Source organism: Chelon labrosus, assembly GCF_963514085.1.
Source record: "Chelon labrosus genome assembly, chromosome: 20".
NCBI lineage: Eukaryota > Metazoa > Chordata > Actinopteri > Mugiliformes > Mugilidae > Chelon > Chelon labrosus.
Window position 1 is genome coordinate 10,179,447 of NC_140353.1, and position 19,385 is coordinate 10,198,831.

General features: G+C 44.4%; 1 protein-coding gene across 1 annotated transcript in view; it reads left to right on the plus strand.

Annotated features, from left to right (window-relative positions):
* The window catches only part of pacrg (PARK2 co-regulated), a 133,360-nt gene extending 114,221 nt beyond the window's left edge, over nucleotides 1-19,139 (plus strand). Inside the window, exon 5 of the mRNA XM_084569814.1 lies at nucleotides 18,875-19,139. Coding sequence (XP_084425940.1) covers nucleotides 18,875-19,035 — 161 coding nt within the window. The 3' untranslated portion in view covers nucleotides 19,036-19,139. The remainder of the gene's footprint in view (nucleotides 1-18,874) is intronic.
* Nucleotides 19,140-19,385: the final 246 nt, after the last annotated feature.

The window sequence follows — 19,385 nt, forward strand, 5'->3', positions numbered from 1 at the left end:
GTTAAATAAGGTTTTAGGAAAATACGCTTATTTGTTTTCTTGGCGAGAGTTAAAGAGAAGACCATATATAACTCACTGAGTTAAATAAAAGATTAAAGTTATTTGTGTTTATTAGAGGCTGATTATTTCCAGTCTTTATGTTATGCTAAGCTAACCATCTCTTGGCTATACCCTTAAGCCCCGTACACTACCCGTACATCGTCATTCAACAGGGGAAACCGAAAGAGCCACTACTTGCTAGGAAGCTAGAACGAGCTACAAACCACCTGAATCATGCTCATCAGCTGACCTACACCTCATTCATTCTGGATGATCATGTCACCGACGTCAGCAAATGGCAGACGGTCAGCTTGTCTCGGGCTTATTGTATTTAAGATACAGATATGAGAGAGGCATCGTTAATTCACAATGGTTCAAATGTCTGGATGCTTTTATTCCAAACAAGGAATAAAAGCAAACTATACTGCATATACCATATTTCTCATTGCATGAGTGAGTAGTCATTGTTAAGAAATGTATGAAGTTTGAAGTACAAGAATTATGGAAATGTGTTGCATTGCAGTATGTATCAAAAACTAAGAAAGAAGGAGGAAAAAGCTGTGTGAGTGAGTGAGTGTGTGTCCCTCTCCTCAGTCCCATCCCTCCTGGCCATCTTTCGCAGCACTCAGGCGCTCTCTCCGGCTGTTGTGTTTGTCTGAGATATGGACTTGGATGCGTCGAGCGGCCGCCCACTCCACACATTCCTCTGTAGTCCGCCCGCTTCTCTTGGACGTTGAACAAATTGATTTGGACGTTGATTATTCAAGGGGCACATTTCGTAACTTTTGACTGGCTCCTCTCCACCTCCTCCTCCTGCTTTGCTCCGTGCATCTGCCTCCCTCTAACTCACACCCATATCCAGCTGCGGCTCTGCAGGATGCAGCTGAAACGGGCCCGTGGGCTGCGTAGCACTTTCTCAGATTGAAGTGGATGTACTTTAAAGGGAGTGCAGATTGCATCTGTTTTTCAGCAGTGTTTTAATACTAAAAAGTCTTATAGCGGCATATTGTGCTCAACATTTCTCGGCGTTTAATCATTTTCTAATGCTCTGGTATGGATTAAAAGGAATTGCTATAAGGAATGAAACCCAAGACTGCATAAAATCTATATATGTATACTAATAATGAATATTCAAGAACGATTGGACACCAAGCAATAAAGCATTCATCACAGGGACATGAGCTGAGGCACAGCTGCGGGCACAGTCCCGCTTGTTATTAATATAAATGATCTTCACCAAAAAGGACTAATCGACTCCACTCTACTCCTCGCTCTTGAGAAAGAGAGGAAGTCAAATTCTTTTTCTCTGAAGATGTAGTATACTTTTAAAATGCGATAGCCCTAACAAAGGACCAGATCTCGAGATCATAACTTACAAGGAATTGATTTAAAATGTACTTAGATTTATTTGTGATCATCAGTTCAAGGCAAAGCCTTTTTAGGGGAACAATAGGAAGTAAGACTGGAACTTATTTTCATGATTAATCGATGAATTCTGAGTCCTCAAATGGTTTAGCCCAACAGATATTCTGAAATCACTTGGATGCAGCTCTAACTTTCACGGAAACTTAATCAAACGTCAACTTAATTAACACTTCAGCTATTTGCTTAATGTTGGTCAGTTTGTTTCGCGAAAATTGAAGCTGGCACCCGATTGAAATAAAATCCTCCGGCAATCTCTGCCAGTCTCATCAAACTCCATGTAGCTATAGGGATCAGCAGTGAGAGTAAGAGTAACACACACACACACACACACACACAAAAAAAAAAAAAATGAGCCACAGAGTAAACGTGTTACATTGAGAAAACTAGACGCTGGTGATTAATTAAGTTCTCTCGCCTGCTCGTCCTGCAAGGCCAGGATAATTTTGTGACTATACGAGTGCTGCAGTGCTGTTCTTCGTCTCGTACTCTCCAGTCAAGGCATGAAACATAGATCAAGAGGAAAGTTTGAGCGAGGAGGGAGTGTGTATTATATGAGCCTATGGTTGATTGCTCTGGAACCGGAGAAGAGTGAGTGGGAGGAATAGCTTTGGTGAACTCACTAATACATCTGATGTATTTCCTCCTCTTGAATGTAAAGCGCACACACCTTATGCAATATAGAAGTACTTGTGGATATAAACAGTCCACTCTGATGTTCGCATCTATCCAGAATGCTGCGGCTGCGGCTGCTGCTGCTGCTGCTGCTTCCCATCGGACCCTCGGGCGCTGTGTGTGTACATTGTTTGTGTGTGTGCATGACAGTCAGTGTGGGTACGTCTTTTTATTGTCCTCCAGCACTGCGCTGTAATCAAGTAAGCCCAGTGGCGGTGTGATCTCAGTCAGATACTATTAACTACTAGCTAACTCCTCCGCTGCGCTCATCGTGTTTTTCATCTCTCTCCCTCCTTTTCTCTCCTCCTTCTCGTCCTCAGCGGCCTCCAGGCACTCTAATCTTACCCCCTTCTATTGCTCACCTTCCTCTCCTTCCTAGTCTAGTTCCCCTCTGGCACACTCCAGCGAGGCATCACCACCAGCGCCAGACAAAGGCCTGTTTCTGCCTTCCTCTGGTTTCCTGGGAAGAGAAAAGTGTGTTGTGTTATAGCGCGTGCCAGGTGGAGTAACGTGATAGGGTTTGGGTGCAACATTAGCTCATTCTGCGGCTTATGTGGTGACCAGTGAGTGAGTAAATGTGAGTAAATGTGATCATACAGTGGCACAGTGGACTCATATACTGTACGTGTACTAGAAGTTTGTATCAGACAAGACCAAACCTGCACTTAAAACAGACCACAGACTTACAAACTAGTTGTTTCACAGAGATAGACAATATTCATTCCTACCAACTCTCAGGAGGCTAACTGAAACTAAGCTAGGTATGTTAGCTTTGAAATGATTTAGACTTAAAGGGGAATTACTGTTTTTCACAACCTGGACCTTTTTTCCGCCATAAAATACAATCGTTTACTCACCCATATAACTTTGGTGTTATTTGGAGTCATTTGGAAGATATTTAGATCCAATGGAGCGCTGCGTATATCCATATAGTGGGAGTGACTGGGGCACCGACACGCATCCTCTAAATAACGCATTATCTGCCACGAAACCTGTTCAATTCACCAATATTTTGTTTTGATACGCTAGTGCTATTGCCCGTTGAGTCCGGAGTTACCTGTTATCATCATCTGGGGTCTATAGATTGACTTACTAACTTCTGACCTGGATGATGTCATCTCTGAGCGCCATCGGACCCGCAACAATCGGCTTGTTTACCTGTAATTTGCAATGGCTAGTTTCCCCTTTAATGACAAGATAGCATGGACGCTATTAACATGGAAACACACATATTTGCATTAAATATACCATAAAACATCATACCTACATTAACTGCAGATTGTCATTCAAATGCACTGTATGTGATTTACGCTGCGGGTGGTCTCTCACTCCAGATAAAAACAGAAGATTTAGTTTGATGATGTTGTGAAGTAGCGTAAAATGATATAAAATGATAACTTTATGATTAATTCCTTAAAATTTCATTCGTTTTAGTAACTAAAGCTAACATAATTGTGATAATTGCTGACCATTACATGAGCTGACCACACACAACTACCGTAGCTAAAGTTATGGAGCCACCGTACACAAAGCTTTCTGAATGACGTTGTAATGTTATAACGATAGCGTACACAGTAGTTAGAGCAATTATATATCACACTTCAATGTTGTTATTGGTAATCACTTATACAATAAACCTTTAAGGAGTAGTCTTCAAGATGGATTACTGAATTACCAATCCGAAACTAGTTGGTATGTGCTAACCAAACAAGCACTTTACTAAGTGATACATTTTTTAATAGCTGCAAATGTGCGCGTCTTCAGTCAATTATAAATGTATGAATGTGGCGTTCCTATGTTCTGGCAAAACAGTAATGCGACTTTTCTTGTTGACAGCCACCCTCCCTCTGTCTTCTGTGTGTTTATATTGGAAATGAAAGCTCCGAGTAAGAGTGTTTGCCAAGGTGTCTGTTTGGTGGATAGATGATTTAGTGGGTGATTCTATGAGGAGATTCCTCTGTGGTCTCAGCTGGGATGGAGCAAAAGAGATAGCGAGGAGAGACGAGTGGAGGAGGCCGGCCTAGTCGTTTGATGGAGAGGTGGAGTGGGACAGGAGCCTGGGTAATAAGACTTTGCGGGCGCCCATGTGCATGCACACACACACACACACAAGGCTGAACACACGACTGTCTAGCAGATTAAATGCACTGCAGGTTGTATGAGACCGGAGAGCGAAAGAAGGAGACGGGGAAGAAGGTGTTGAGTCAGTGTGTAAGCTGCAGGGCAGAAAAGTCTTCCTCTACCACTAAGTCAGCTACTGATCTCATTTCTCCTCAGATGGACTCCTAACACACTCCCATCAGGGGACAAATATATATTCCCTCCGTCTCTTTCGCTCACACATTCCTGCACCGACGACCTTTTCTCTGTATTCCTCTCCCGCTCTCTTACCATGTCTTTATCTTAGTCCCTTGTTGTTTAATTGCCCAGTCATCTCTACACTCTGTCTTTATTATCTCCGTCCGCCTATATCCTTTCATTCACTCACACACTCATTTTTTCTTCTGCATGTGTGTCTTTAACCCTCTCCTTTATCCCACCACTTCATCCCGTGTCATGCACTATACCACACGCCATTACCCTCTCTCCTTCTCCTCTGATCAATCACATCCAACAGGTGCCGTAAATTGTGTCCTCTGGCGAACGTTCCACCGCAGTGTGTCCCGCATGCGTTCATGCCCTGCTCTTTTTCTTCGTTCTCTTGCCACATCCCTCCAGCTCTTGCCCCAGTTTGTCAGCGAAGCAAAACTGGCCGCGTCTCTGAGCCCATTGTTCATCTTCCCCCTTCCTGTCACTTTGTCGGCTTGGCTGGTCTCAGACAAATAGCATCATGGCAGATAATACAGCCACGGCCAGAAAAGAGCCAAATGAATCGTCCCTCGTCTGCCCGACCTAATGGTCCTGCTTTTCACTTGGCCAGGGGACAGTGCGTAGCCCAGGTACGACAGGCGCACAAACAAGTTAGGCTACAACTAGTCATGGCATACATGCAACACACATACGCACAGCTTATGAATAAAACCTGTCAACTCAAGACACATCCCCAGACAAATACAGCGCTTGTTGTGCACGGTAATGTATGGATATGACATGAGAGTGTCTGCTGTGGGAGTACGAAACAGTGAAATAATTCACATCTAAATCTAGTCTAATCAAATCAAATGCCCCATCACATATACATACTGTCTATGGAGAGGTAGTAGGTGTGAGGGTATTACAAAATGTGCGTGTGTGTGTTTTTGTTCTCATGTTCAGAAATTCTCAAGCAAAATCCTCAAAGGGTGTTGAAACAAAATGCCGGTAACTGTACGTATAAATCATTTAGCGCTGCAGCCTGTGGATTTTCTCCACAGGAACGTAATGTAAGTTTCTTTAAACAGTTTCCTGTTTAAAGCCGTGTGGTGACATTTTCCTTCAACGCCTCCAAGCTAGCGACACTGTGGGATAAATGAAAGGATTATCTTATTTCGTCTTGTCGCACGACATCTAAGTAATGCTTGTTTTTTTAAAAAAAGGGTAAACCGGTTAAATTTAGGTGATCAGAGGTCAAAGGTCACTGATCACACAGAACCATGCCTTTGGTCACAACACAAGAACTCATGTGCAAATGCCTAATAATATATAATAATGATGTGAGGATAGTTTACATACAAAGGGTCATTAGAACTACTGAGAACTATTAAGTCTTATTGTTAAAGTCTATACAGACATAGATGTAAACTGCAGTTTGACCCATGGACTAAGACCATAAGGCAGTCTGGTTTAAGCAGTCATTATTACTGGGCTTTTTGGTAGAGGGTGTTGCACAGGATGACATTAGTTCCTGAGTCATTACTGGAAAGGTGGAAGGTTTTATTGTGTATTAAAAAGTTAAGTCAGCTTTTATCACATCCTCTTATTTTGAATTATGACTGAAGTATAAGTGTAGGACAGTGACTTTGACTGGCAACAGTTAGACACTTTATGGCTGAAGCGTTTTTGCGTACGTACGTCCATCTAGGCCCTTAAACCATACTGATCTCAGCCAGATTTAGCTGTAATCTGCATTCAGAGTTTGCTTGCATACCAGCAGGAACGTCTTATATGTATCTAGGGCTACTTTCTGACCAGTGTTGTTTTCTACATTGTTTTCCAGCCTGTTCTTTTTAAACTGAATAACTGAATACATTGTTTGCAATTGTCTTCAGCGTTTTATATAGGTCGGAAGATCTGATGACTTTATGGGCAGGACCAAAAAAGAAAAAGCTGATTAGATTTGGTGATCTGACTCAATTAGGGTAAAAAATATAAAAAATGTGGTTCAGGTTGAAATAATAAATTGTAAGAAATGCCAAGTAAACATTTTTGTCAAAAGGGAGGACCCAAATTCAAGACAGTCAGTGAAGTTGGGGTTAAGTCAATTTATTGAGCACTTACAAACATAACAAAAGGTGCTGCGGTGATGAGCAAGGAAAACCCAAAGCACAGGTTGAACAAATGAGGGAAATCCAACAGGAGAAAAAAACAGGGTAATCAAAAAGGGATGTGAAAATTCAAGACACGTGAAATCTGTAAAAATAGAAACAAGTGGACCCTGAGTTGAGGAGCACACAGTCAAAAGACAGGAAGTAAAACTAACAAGCACATGGTAAGGGATAATTTTATTCATTCATTCATCTTCTGTAACCGCTTGTCCTGTGAAGAGTCACGGGGGTGGGGGCTATCCCAGCTGTCATCGGGAGGGAGACAGGGTACACCCCGGTCAGGTCGCCAGTCTAACACAGAGAGACAGACAACCATTCACACTCACATGCACACCTACGGCCAATTTAGAATCACCAAGGGATAATTTTCAAAATAAAATTAAATGTAAACAAAGCTGACAGCACACAGGGACTGTCATCTTTTCAAAATAATCCAGAACCCATCCATTGACCTCAACCTCCTCCTTATTCCTAATATTTCCTATGGCCTTATACGTTTTTCTTCTAAAGTCGAAGTTTCTTCTTCTATTACTTTTTGGACGCTTGCTGAATAAACCCATGGTGTGTTTTTTTCTTGGAAGGAGAGTCTCCCACTAAAATGTGTTTGATGAGGCTAAATTTGGCAACCGCTTAAGAATAAAAAAACACTGGAAATCAGCGCATGCAAATACCGACTCTGCTGCAGATGTATTTGGGAGCCGTCGTCACTGTAGCTCTGAGATACGTGGCACAACAGAACTGCTGACGCTGACTGCGCCCTCTCTTTCTGTCTGTCACCGATGCGCCTCTTCCATGCTCCTTGATCATGGCTGCTGTTGTCATCTCCTCTCCTCTAGCGTAATGAGTCAGTGTGTGATGTTGGATGGCTGCTGACAGTGTGTCCTATGACTCACGTCGGGGTGGTACTGCTGTCCCAGCACATCTCAATAACCCCCATACTTCCACCCTCACTGCATCTCTCCCATCCTCTCCTTCTGCTTCTGTTTGGACTGCGCCTTCCCCGGTGGGTAGGGACATCTGCTAATAATAAGTAAACACACTGTAAAGGTGATACACACAAATGTGCACAGTCCTGTTGGGAAGGGAAAAAAGATGTAGAAGAAAAGGACAGAGCTGGCAGAAGGCACAAAAAGACTGAGTGAGAGTGTGTCTTTAATTGCATGTGCTTGTGCTACAAAGGTGTATAGTATCACCGTGTATACTTTATATAGCATACAGGCTTTATACTTGTACTACAAACAGCTGCTAACGTGACAATTTGGCATTATGTCCATTTTCTTTGGCAACAATATTTGCCTACAAAGGGACATCTTAATAACATACATCCACTGATAATAATAATGCAATTATTCCAGTTTCTAATAAAGTCTCACATTACTGTACTGAGGTGAAGTCTGCTTAAGACAGACGTCTTGGCTTTTTTTATGTAAATACCACACTTAAACAGTCCTCCTTTAAAGGGTCTGAGCCCTCGTAAACCTTGACAGACCCCCGGGCCGCGCCGCTGCCTATAAAACACCGGCTGTTTATGGATGCCCGTACCTGCATCCTTCCACCCATAAACACTTCTCTTTGTCCTTCTGGGAGAGCGCAGGTGAAGTGGGGGCGAGAAAGGGGACGAGGTCTCCCCAGCCAGGAAGTGTTTTAGGCCCCCGTCCACTTTGATATAAAATAAATATGTTTTAGATGGTCCGTATAGTCCGTATAATCCGTGTAAAATCACCAAAGCGGTCAAAGGGCGCGCAGAGTAAATCTCTTCAAGTGAAAGGAAATCTGAACGGCCTTCCTGGCTATTTTCAAAGCACTGTGTCACCAGAGGATGACTTCAGATCACCCGCTGGTCAAGGTCTCCTAAAACCTTCGTCACATGAGAGTGAAACACGTGGTGTCACATGACAAGTCTCAGTATATCACAACAACATCCTGTAAAGCCCTGTTTCTCTTGTCCTTACACTTAGAAGAGATTGTTTTTCAGCGGTTGAACATTTACATTTTGCGTCTAAAAAGAGATACGAAAACGTGCATTTTTATAATTCTATAAATGTGTGAGGACGCGCTCTTATTCTTTGTCCACCAGTAAATGCTACCCTCAGACCTCCTCCATTTGTCTCCCGCCGCTTGTCCCTGCTCTGAATGCAGACGGACTCCCCTCCGTCCAAACGGTGCCATTGTCATTTTTGAGCCAAACTTCTTTTAATCACGCCGTCGCCCCGGCCCACCTTGATTTACTGGCTCTCCACATCCATAGGCATCCACTTCAGCCAATTGCATTAAAGAGATAAATAACCAGACCAATAAAAGTGTTGTGAGCGGGCCGAATGGGTCCTGGAATGCTCATCGTCCATTTTGGTGCAGTAAGAGATTGGAGGGGCGAGCTGGAGGAGGGGGGGGGGGGGGGGAGGGGTGTGGCTTTTAGTGGAAGGTTTTTTAGGGGTGATATTGTGATTGGTGGTGGAGGTGATGTCATGTCATCCATCTTAGGGAGCCACTTCATTAGGCTAATGGAAGGGCTGGACCACTCACTGTTCGTTCCTGTACGTGGATGTGTGTGTGTGTTTGTCCTTCCATCGATGGCAGCTTCCAAGGCTAAAGTGGTTATGAAGGCTAAAGTGATTTTATTAGCTAGGCACATAGCCCATCACTGCGTATGGGCATAAATGTGTGTGTGCGTGTGTGTGTGTAACTGCATGTCCATATGCGTGTCTCAGCAGGTGTGTGTGTGTGTGCCATTGTTTTCACATAGTGCGGCACGGGAGAGACTCCAGTGTATCTAAAGAGCTAAAGCACACCTTATTCTCCCGATGCTTTCACTACAATCGCTTTTCTTCAATGACTCGCAAGATGTGCGGAGAGGATGCTCAGCACACTTTAGGGTAATATTAGCGTTAGACTTTGATTTGTCACTGACTTAAATTAACATGTCACTTCAGATGTTCCTCTTGTGGCGAGCAAGGAGGACAAATGGATTTGTTCTTTGAAACTGCTACGCCGCTCAACCTCTCTTCTCGTCCCCTCTCCTCCTCCTTTCTTTCCGTCTGCCCTCGCTTTGTGAGATTTTTCCACCTGCAACTCGCAAGTTTTCGTCTCGACATTTGAAGTCTTTACGAGGGCGATTCCTCTGATTCCTTTCCTCCCTCTGTTGTCCGCATCAGTCTGCCCCGAAGCAGTCTGTTTTATCCATTTATTTTTATTTTCGAGATGCCATGTTAGTGTGTTTTGTTTCAAAGTGTCTCGATATCTCCTATTAACCTTTTCTATCCCCGGGTAGGGACACTTTTGTCTCATCTCGTGTCATATTTAACAGCTGATTTGCAGCTTTTGGCCTTGGCGTGATACTGACATTCCATGTTTTAAAAGCAAGTTAACGAGACTAGGCACGATGTAGTGTCAAGACACCATTAAATGTCAATGAAATTTATCAGGTTATAGGGATGCTAGGTGGAAAACTCTTTGCAGATGTGAGTACCGTGCCAAGTTCAACTAATCTCAAAGGAGGCAGGGAAATACGGTCCATGGCTTTTGGTTGCTACCACCAAATTCACCTCGGCGATAGCAAGCTTGAACCCAGATGGTTCATGGTGGTTTCTTTTCAAACTAAGACTGGTCACAGTAAGAAGAAGCTCCGTACATAGTCTTGCAATATTTACATGTTCTGCTTCTTTCATTCAAAAACATTTTTGGGTTTGGAATATGAGAAGGTCACCTTGGCAACCAGGAACCAACTGTTAGGTATAAACCTTTTAATGTGGACAGGGACTTAAAGCGAGACAGCTGTTCTCTAGAGTATATTAATCCATATATTTATCTGAAACTGTTTCTATTATTCTATTATTACAGTCTAAATCAAATTATATATACCAAACGCAACACCAAGAAAGCCATCTATTAGCGAACTCTTCCAGTTTCCTTTATCTTATTTTGTGGCACTATAAGATATAACCACAGGACTATACCTTGCTATTATTTTAACTCATTATTTAGATTACAATATGAGGACAAATATACTATTTGTACATTCAGACTTGCCCTGTACTGTAGAGGTGCTGATGAAACAGCAAATAGCTGCACTGTGTCCAAGCGCTGTGCTGTATGTTTTATTCAAAAGCCTCCGTTTCTCAAGGAAAGTAAATACATGAAAAAACAAAAACCAAGAACTGTATGGTCTCTGTTGCCATTAATATGTGTAAATGAGAGGAAGGGATGGCGGGTCGCCTAAGCACGGCACCAGTGTCTCTTACGCGCGGACACCTGCTACCAGAGCAAAGGTACACGAGCCAAGCTGTTTCCTATTAATATTAATTTCTTCAGCATTATTTTCTGGTGCTGGAAGTCGCAAACCACACCGAGCGGGAATTTAAATAATCCCTGTTGTTTGTTTATTATTTGTCACAGCCAATAATGTGAGGTCTCTGTACGCCGGGATGAATGGCGCCGTGGCGTTTTCCAGACGAACACGTGTAGGGGTGGGCATCTCCTTTGAACGCTCGGATCAACTTTGATGATCCAACAAATTGAATGATGCAAAAACCTGTCAATGCTTATTGGACTTCTGCCAAACACATTTCAGATTAGATTAAAAAGGTTTCTGCTTTATGTAACTTGAAGCAACATCATTAGAGGACTTTGCTGTCAGAGATGCGGTTGGCTGACGTAACCTGTGGGCCACAAATAAGAGGCAAGGTGTAGGAAAGTTTTTTACCTTTGGTTTTTCAGACATCCTACAAATGAAAATGTATTTATTTTGTCTTTTTCACCCCTGACTAGATACAGTTCCTGGTGAAATGTTTGCCGACTTCTTCTCGCTTTAGAGAGTGTAATGGTATGGTATTTTGACGCAGTACGATAATATGTTAATCTGCACTCGCGGGTTCAGACCGTACGGCGTGCCTTCAGAGCTTTGCGTACATCCTGTATGTTGCACGCGTACGCCTGCATCAGTGGGCTTTTACATTTCAAAGCGCAGTGCTCGCTCAGCCTGTGTCCGGGTGTGCGCACACTGCACACTGCGGTGGCCTTTAACGCCTGTCCCTGGTGCAGATCGATTTTGTGCCTAGCCAGCAGCCCACTTCTAACCTTGAGGTAAGCTGGCGTAATGAGATCGCATCTGACGGCATTGACTCACACCTGACAGCACTGACACTCTCCTCCCAGCCGGGGAGACACACAGACAGGCAGAGTGGGAAAGGGTAGGTCCTCTGTGGTAGGCTGTGTTGTTTCCTTTTTATTTCACTGCAATATTTATGTTTTCCACAGAAGTTACGCTTCAGCTGCTATTACAGCAGCTTCATATTCGTTTTCAGATGTTTAAACTTACAAGTGACAGAACCAGCGTGTACATATCATCCCTAAGAATGACTTCTCTAGAAGAAATGATATGTTGGACACGCTTCTTCCGTGGGAGCGCCAAATTTCAGGGTGAACCTCTGTATCACCGAAGCCTCAGCAGCTGCAGCGCAGTTGAAATCCGTCTGTAGATTTCCTTTCGCTCTGTGGTGTGAATCTCCCTGCAGTTCCTGGTTATGAATGGCCCTCTGTCTAGCCAGAGCTGCGATAAAAAGTATTTTGTCAGTATTTTCTAACCCAGATAGAAATCTCTGCTACAGCAGGCAACGTGGAACATTTGTCCCGACGCGCACATGCGCACCATGAACAACGTGAAATCTAATCTGGAAATAATTAAAATGTAACTGCCCATCTCAGCCATCAGTGGGATACACCTGCGAATTTAACATGGGATGACTCATCCTTTAGACCTGTGACGATCATAAGCTGATTCAGAGACGCATGTATCAAGCTGCAATTGGATAAGATGAGACAGGGATAACCATTATCTGGGTGGAGGTAATTGAAACAATAATGGACATGATAGCAGCTTGGAAAATAGCATTGATCCATCATCTAAGATGAGCCCTCTTTGTGCATTAAAAGCATGACTAAATGGCGCAAACTGATATTGCTCTCGGTCATGGCTGGGTCTAGTTGGCTAATTGAAAAAGAAATGAGCAATACGAGGGTTCTGTGATGTGTGGAAGCGGGATTCTCCTACCTTGCCTCCTCGGCGGGGCTTTGAGAGCCTCCCACAGCCCGGGATTTCTTAAGATTAGCCAAAGACATGGCGTGATTTTGGCGGAAGTGTGGAATTGGAATTCAATTGTTGTGTACCTACGTACAGATGTAGACTAGTAAGCCAGTGGGACCCTGGATCGATAGGAATCTAACAGCTTCAGCTCGCGTACAGCTCAGGAGCATCCACAGCAGGTTGCGTCTTTGTCTTAACCTTATCTACACATTTTTCCAGCCTTACTTTCTTTTGTCCAGTCCGACCTTGACACATTTCCTCCACCTGACACGCTGCTTTGCTGATGTCCAACTTTCACCGGGTTGAAAAGGTACCGCGCTGCCGCTTGCCCGTGGACTGAGCACTGCTGGGCTGGATGAACACATGGAAAATGAGATCACTGACCTACAGCAAAGGTTAGACTTCAGTAAGCATGAGCAGTCAGATGATAGCTGGTGTAGGGGCTGGGGGTTTAATAAACTACTGCTGGCCAAAACCCTATTGTTTTACTTCTCTCCTCGCAATCTTATGTGGCTATGTGTGTGTCTGCGTGTGTGTGTGTGTGTGTGTAATGTGATGTGACTGAAGCTGAAGCCCTTACTGGAGCTAGCTGTGTTAAGCTGAAATGTTGTTATTGATTACACACAAAGGTTGTGATGGAAAAGCAACAAAGTGGGAATGGGCCCAGCTCCAGGTGTGTGTATGTTTATGTATATATGTGTGCGTGTGAGCATGAATGGGTGTGTGTGTGAGCCACAGCTGTTGCGTCCATCAGCCTCTTGATAATCCATTAGGGGAAAAGGGGGCCGGGGACATCGGCACTGGAAAATAACCAGTGAGAGGGAGAGAAGTGTGTTTGAGGCAGAGATGGAGAGTAACAAAACATCTTTACTTACAATATTAAAGCGTCTGACTTAAGCATATCCGTCTTGCGGGACTCAGTACTTCCACTCCATTCCTCCTCTCCCTGCACTTATTTCATAATTACTTGCGCTGCAGATTTGCTCCTGCGACATTTTTTCCTCCTGCGTTTATCCACTCGCTCCCTGTCGCCTTCTGTCCTTGTCACATGTAATTATTTAAGCACATTTATTCTCTCTGTAAATGTGTCCGTATGTGTGCACACATGCAGTCTATCCATGGAAGTACTTACAGTAATTACTGCTGCACGCACGCACACACACACACACACACACTGCTCGGTTACTTGCTGTCTTCCAGACACCTGTGGTTAGGCACTCACACACAAACAGAGACTACCCCCTCTCTCTCTCTCTCTCTGTCTCGCACACACATACACCTGGTTTTCCCACCTCTCTGCCACAGTGTGAGTCTCTTTATGAGAGGCCTGCCTGGCGCCCAACTGTGAGGCCCTTTTAATTAGAGTCCTGCTGTTAAGCACAGACCTCCTTCCGTGATCCCATCCACTCCCCATCACCTCCTTCCCTCAAACTCACACACCCTCTGTCACACATGCTCCACCGTTAGGCTCCCTCCGTCGCTCTGACCTTATGGCCTGATTACATACCATATGAAATGAGGAGCATCATCCTCTGTATTTTATGTCTTACTTATAGCTATAACAAAAAAACTACATGTTCAGCTTACACGGAAGAAAAAGCTAACACAACTTTTATGATTGTTTGATTTGTTTTCCAATAATCTTTCAATTATTTTCTGGGTAGTCGATGCCTTGGTTAATTTACCACTAAATAATTAACATAACTTTTATTCAGACATTTTCCCATAATAACAGATTTTAACATGAATTCTATGAATGAGCATTAACAAGCTTTTTTACCTAATGCTACTATGCATACACAAAAGTTAAGTTAATGGCTGAAACAAGAGCTATTGGATTTGTTGGGCTTCTTGAAGACGTTTCGATGCCACTTATTCAAGTTCTAAACATCTGGTGGGAAATTTAGGTTTTATATTACTCCACATCTGTATTTTATAAATGAAGAAGCTACGTGGCTGAGTGATGAAACATCTTAAAGCCACATCTTGGCTTTTTCCCCCATATCCCACGATGATTGAGAACCTTCACAGACCAATTAGAAAAGATGTTCTTTGCTATATTCTGCAATTAATTGGCTAAAAAGGTACTTTAGTGACGTGTGATGACTTCATTGGAAATTCACATTTGTTATTCACCTGCAAAAGATTGATTACACCAACTTAGAGTGTCGTGTTAGTGGAAATCACCATAATTTAGTTTTATAGGTCCGTGCGCTTAAAAACAAACTGCTCACAGTTTGTATGCGCACTGGAAAACAGCGCTGCCATGTTTGCCACTAGCATCTGGTGTGGAGAGCCTTTTCTGAAACAGGAGAGCGACCACACGACTCCGAGGCACTGACCACCAACCAAGAGTCGGTTCCGCCGTGATGGTCTGTTTCATTTTTACAAAACGATCGGGTCTCTTTAAAGAATAGCACACACTTTTAACGGCCGAGTACAGTCCGGGCCTCCTTGGTAAATCTCGGCCTGCCTTGCAGCAGGGGCCGCTACAACTGTGCGTGAACGCAAACACTGCAACGCGTCAATCCACGCAGTCGACGCGTTTATGCTAATGCTGTCGTCGACTACATCAAGATCAAAAGTAATTACAAAAACTAAAGTATGTTAGTGCAGAAGACGCGGCGTGAACTTTCTGATGCAGAGCTCTGAAAATAAATGTGACGGAGGGTTATCAGGTTGGCGATATGGAAGAATGACAACACATGCGCTCATATAACACGCTCAGCTGTGCAGCCAGCGTCAAAGTATGCCTGGAACTCAAGCTGTTCCATCTCACTCATAACCTGCATTCCTTCATTTCCCTTTCCCAGCGAAGCCAAACCGTTTGGAAGGAAAAAAGAAATTATATTAAAAAAAAAATCAGGTTTCCCACATTCATTGATTCTCCTCTGCATCTGGCTGCTAGGATCAAAGAGCTATTGTGTTGGGGGGGCCTCCCTCTCTAAGCCGCTTTCCAAAGGAACTTCCACAATCAGGGGTAAGTTGATTAGAAAACAAAGGCAGGTGGGTTGATGTTGAATCAGCTCTGGAGCTAAACTTCCCAAAGCCGCTGCAGTGTGTGTGTGTGTCACCCGGTCCCCGGCAGGAGATTACACCCGCACAACATACACATAATGCATGCTAAGCACAGGCAGAAATCTTAACAGCGCCGTTTCACAGGGGGGGGGGGAAGAGAAAAAAAAAATTAAAGCAATAAGGAGGTCCTCTAATCGCCCATTAGGCCCAGTTTGCCGACAGTAAATATGCCCCTGAAGTCCACTGTCTGTACAGTCTGAGCTGTTTTGGAGAAACACTGAGCGCTGCCTGCATCTGTGACGACTTGTCTTCAGCTTGATGTGGAAAGACAGGTTGTTTAGGGCCGTGGGGAATGAGGGATGGAGAAAGAGCAGGGTGGAGGAGAAAGAGGAGGAGGAGGAGGAGGAGGTGGAGAAGAAGGAGGAAGACTGCAGCTGTTGTTGTGTTGTATAGTTTAGCTTTGTCATGCTGTGGTTTGGCAGGGAAGCACTGCCCCTGTTGCCTTAATGATTGCATAGATAGATAGATAGATAGACAGATAGATCACAATTTCAGCGATTTAACATAAAAAAAACGAAACAAAGCCTCACTTTTTGTGCCACCCTCCTTTTCTTCCTCCACCATCTTCTCCTGTCTCCGTCTGTATCGACCCTTCCTCTCCTCGGAGGAACAGACAGCGGGGCCCTTTCCCTTCTGTTCACAGGGCGGGAGTTTTTATTATGATTGTTTTTAAAGATTTTTTTCTCTCTCTCTCTCTCCCCTTTCTCTCCCCGTCTCTGCCCTGGGTTGCGGATATTGCCGAAAGCAGAGAGGAAAAAGAAAAAAGAAAAAAGAAAAAAAGACGGGGAGGGGAGAGAGAAAAAGAAAAAGAGCGAGAAAGAGAAGTTATTTTGCTGAAGGACATTTGCAGAGGCAGCTTTTAACACCCTCGCCCCCTCCCCTCCTTTCCTCTTTCCCCCCCACCCCACCCCCCCTTAAACACACTTCTCCCTTTTCTGCTCTTTAAATATTGAGAATCACTGCAAATTCCTCTGCCCTCTTCCTTTTGATGCTAGTGGCCTCCCAACAGCTCGGCAAGAAGAAGCTGAAAGGCTCAGTACGGCAACAGCAACAATCCCCCACCCCCCCTCCCCTTGCGGGACCTCCTCGCTGCCCTCCTCCAGGCCCCAGTAAACTGGTCCGAGCTTTGCTGGTTCCCAAGCCGCACCTCTTCCCTTAGCTCCCTGTGTTCTCTGTCTGAAGGCCAAGCTCTCCCTCTGGGCTGGCTACGACTGCTCATTTCCACACTAACAGGGGGTGACTCTCCATAGGCTCGGCTTTCTAACCTACACCAATATGCACACAAACACACACACACAGCAGAACCAGTCTGTAAGAGTTGGCTGACTCCTGTCTTCTTTATTCTTTACTCCTCACCACTCTCCTCCTCAGCTTACACACATCACAGCGTGCTGCTGTCCTCAATCCTCCCCGTTTGCTTTGCCTTTTTTTTTTTTTTTTATTTTATTGCTCAGATGGCAGCATTTTCGTTGCTATTTAAGATTTGCGCTAAGTAGTAGGGCGCAGACGCCTGTGTTGTGGGCAGCTCAAGAATAAAACAGGGCCCGAGTTTAGATACGAACAGGAGTTTTTCTTAAATGCCGCATTCCTCTGCGCATGCACTTATTGTTGCCGTTTCTCTAAAAAAAGGAGAACAGTAAATAGCTGCTAAATAAAGCAAAAGCTGTAAAATATGCAATGAAGTCGGGCTAACCGGCGGTCAGAGCGCGGCTGGAGAATTCGCCCCGGGGTCCTGGGCAGAAATCAAGTGCAGCAGACTGAGATCATAGACGTGTTGCTGCTTAACGGGCCGCTTTACGGGACTGGCTGTCTTTGCGTTTTAATGAGGAGGCCATGGATGGGTGGAAAGGCGAGGAGAAGAAGGAATGAGGTGGGGTGGTGGGGATGAGTTTGTCAGGGAAGATGAGAGATTAGAAAAGACTGAGAGAGAGAGAGAGAATGAGGAACGGGATGTTTGGAAGAAATGGTCGCGAGGTTTAATGCCCTCTCCAGGTCTAATTAGGAATAAAAGAGAAGGAAGTAGGGTCGCTTTATGAGCCCTTGATGCTTCTCTTCTCTTCTCTTCTCTTCTCTTCTCTTCTCTTCTCTCACGTTAAGTTTGCTCCATTTAAGTCAAGCGACCGGTTTGTTTGTTTCCGTCTTTGCTTTCATTTTGTAGCATCCTGAAATAAAACCCCCTTCTCTCCGGGATATTTTAGTTGAGCAGGGTTTCAATTTGCAAACAAACCAAGCGTTTGGATGTGTGCGTATGTGTGTGTGTGTGCCTCCTTCCTCCGAAAAACTGTTTTGAGCCCCTAGTGCAGCGGCATGAGATTGGCAGTTTGCTGTGTGCTGATAAAGTCACCATCTGCGTGTGTGTGTGTGCGTGTGTGTGTGTGTGTTTAAGTGTGCCTGAAAGGGAAGAAGGAGAAGGAAGGAGTGGAGGCTGGACACCTCAGGAATGTTTTTTCGATAACAAGTTCCCCCAGCGCTCTAGACTTCTGTTGTAGTGTGTGTTTTCCTGCACCGTGTGTGTGCGCGTCCTGGGGGAGGGGAGGTTCGGCAGCTTTCTCGTTTTTTTTGTATTATGATTGGCCACATGTGTTTTTCTCTTTGAGTTGAATTGCAATTGATCACACGCGCAGAAAGCAGACTAGTTCCTTTTGCATTATCCGGGACTTTAACTGTGTCAACGTTGTCGTTTGGTCTCAGTGTTTAATTCTCTGTCAAAGTTGCACAATCACATACATACCTGTGCAGCGTCCAGAGTCCACATCACTGGTCACGCAGAGCAGAGCAGAGCCGTCGCTAACTCGTGTGTCCTCTGCGCTGCTCTCATCTCTGCAGGCTGCCTCATTAAACTTTCAGCTCAACAGTTAAAAACTCTTCCGCCGCTCAGTTGCAAGTGGCCACGGTGTAAGAGGAGTAAATTAAATTCAGCCTGTCCGCTGGGTTTGAAGTCAGATGGAAGGATTGCACTTGGCCACTCGCTCTGCAGGAAAGCAGCGCAGCGTGGCCACAGGTGGTGCTTTGTGAACCCTGACATCCACCTCGCGGTCTGCGATGACCCAGACTCTGCTAAAATATACGTTTGTTTTTTTTCACTCTGTCTGTCTCCGTGTCTTTCCTTTGCCCCCAGGAAATCTTGGAGACGGCATCGACTACAGCCAGCGCAAGAGAGAGAATATCGGTGAACTGATCCAGGAAACTCTGCAGATGTTTGAGCGCTACGGTGGAGAGGATGCCTTTATAAACATCAAATATATGGTACCTACCTATGAGTCCTGCATGAAGAACTAAGTGGGCTTGAGTTTACCTCTTTATCAGTCTGTCTTTATCTTTACCCCCAATCGAGAATGTTCGGTGTATACTTACCTATGTATGTTTCAAAACGTGTGAAAATATTAAAGATTCGTTTGGTTTTAAGTGAAACTTCAACCAAAATCTATCTTTTGACTGTCGCCTCTCGCCCCAAAGTGCTTGAATGTTGAATAAAAAGTCTGCCGTTCACTCCTTCAGACAGTAGAAGCTATGGGCCATCTTGGATTTATGCAAACTACAGCAGGTTGAACTGCACAATGTCAAGATTTTAGGCATAAAAAGGAAACATCCACCACCGGCAGCTCTCTCGCTGTATTCTTTACAGTTGC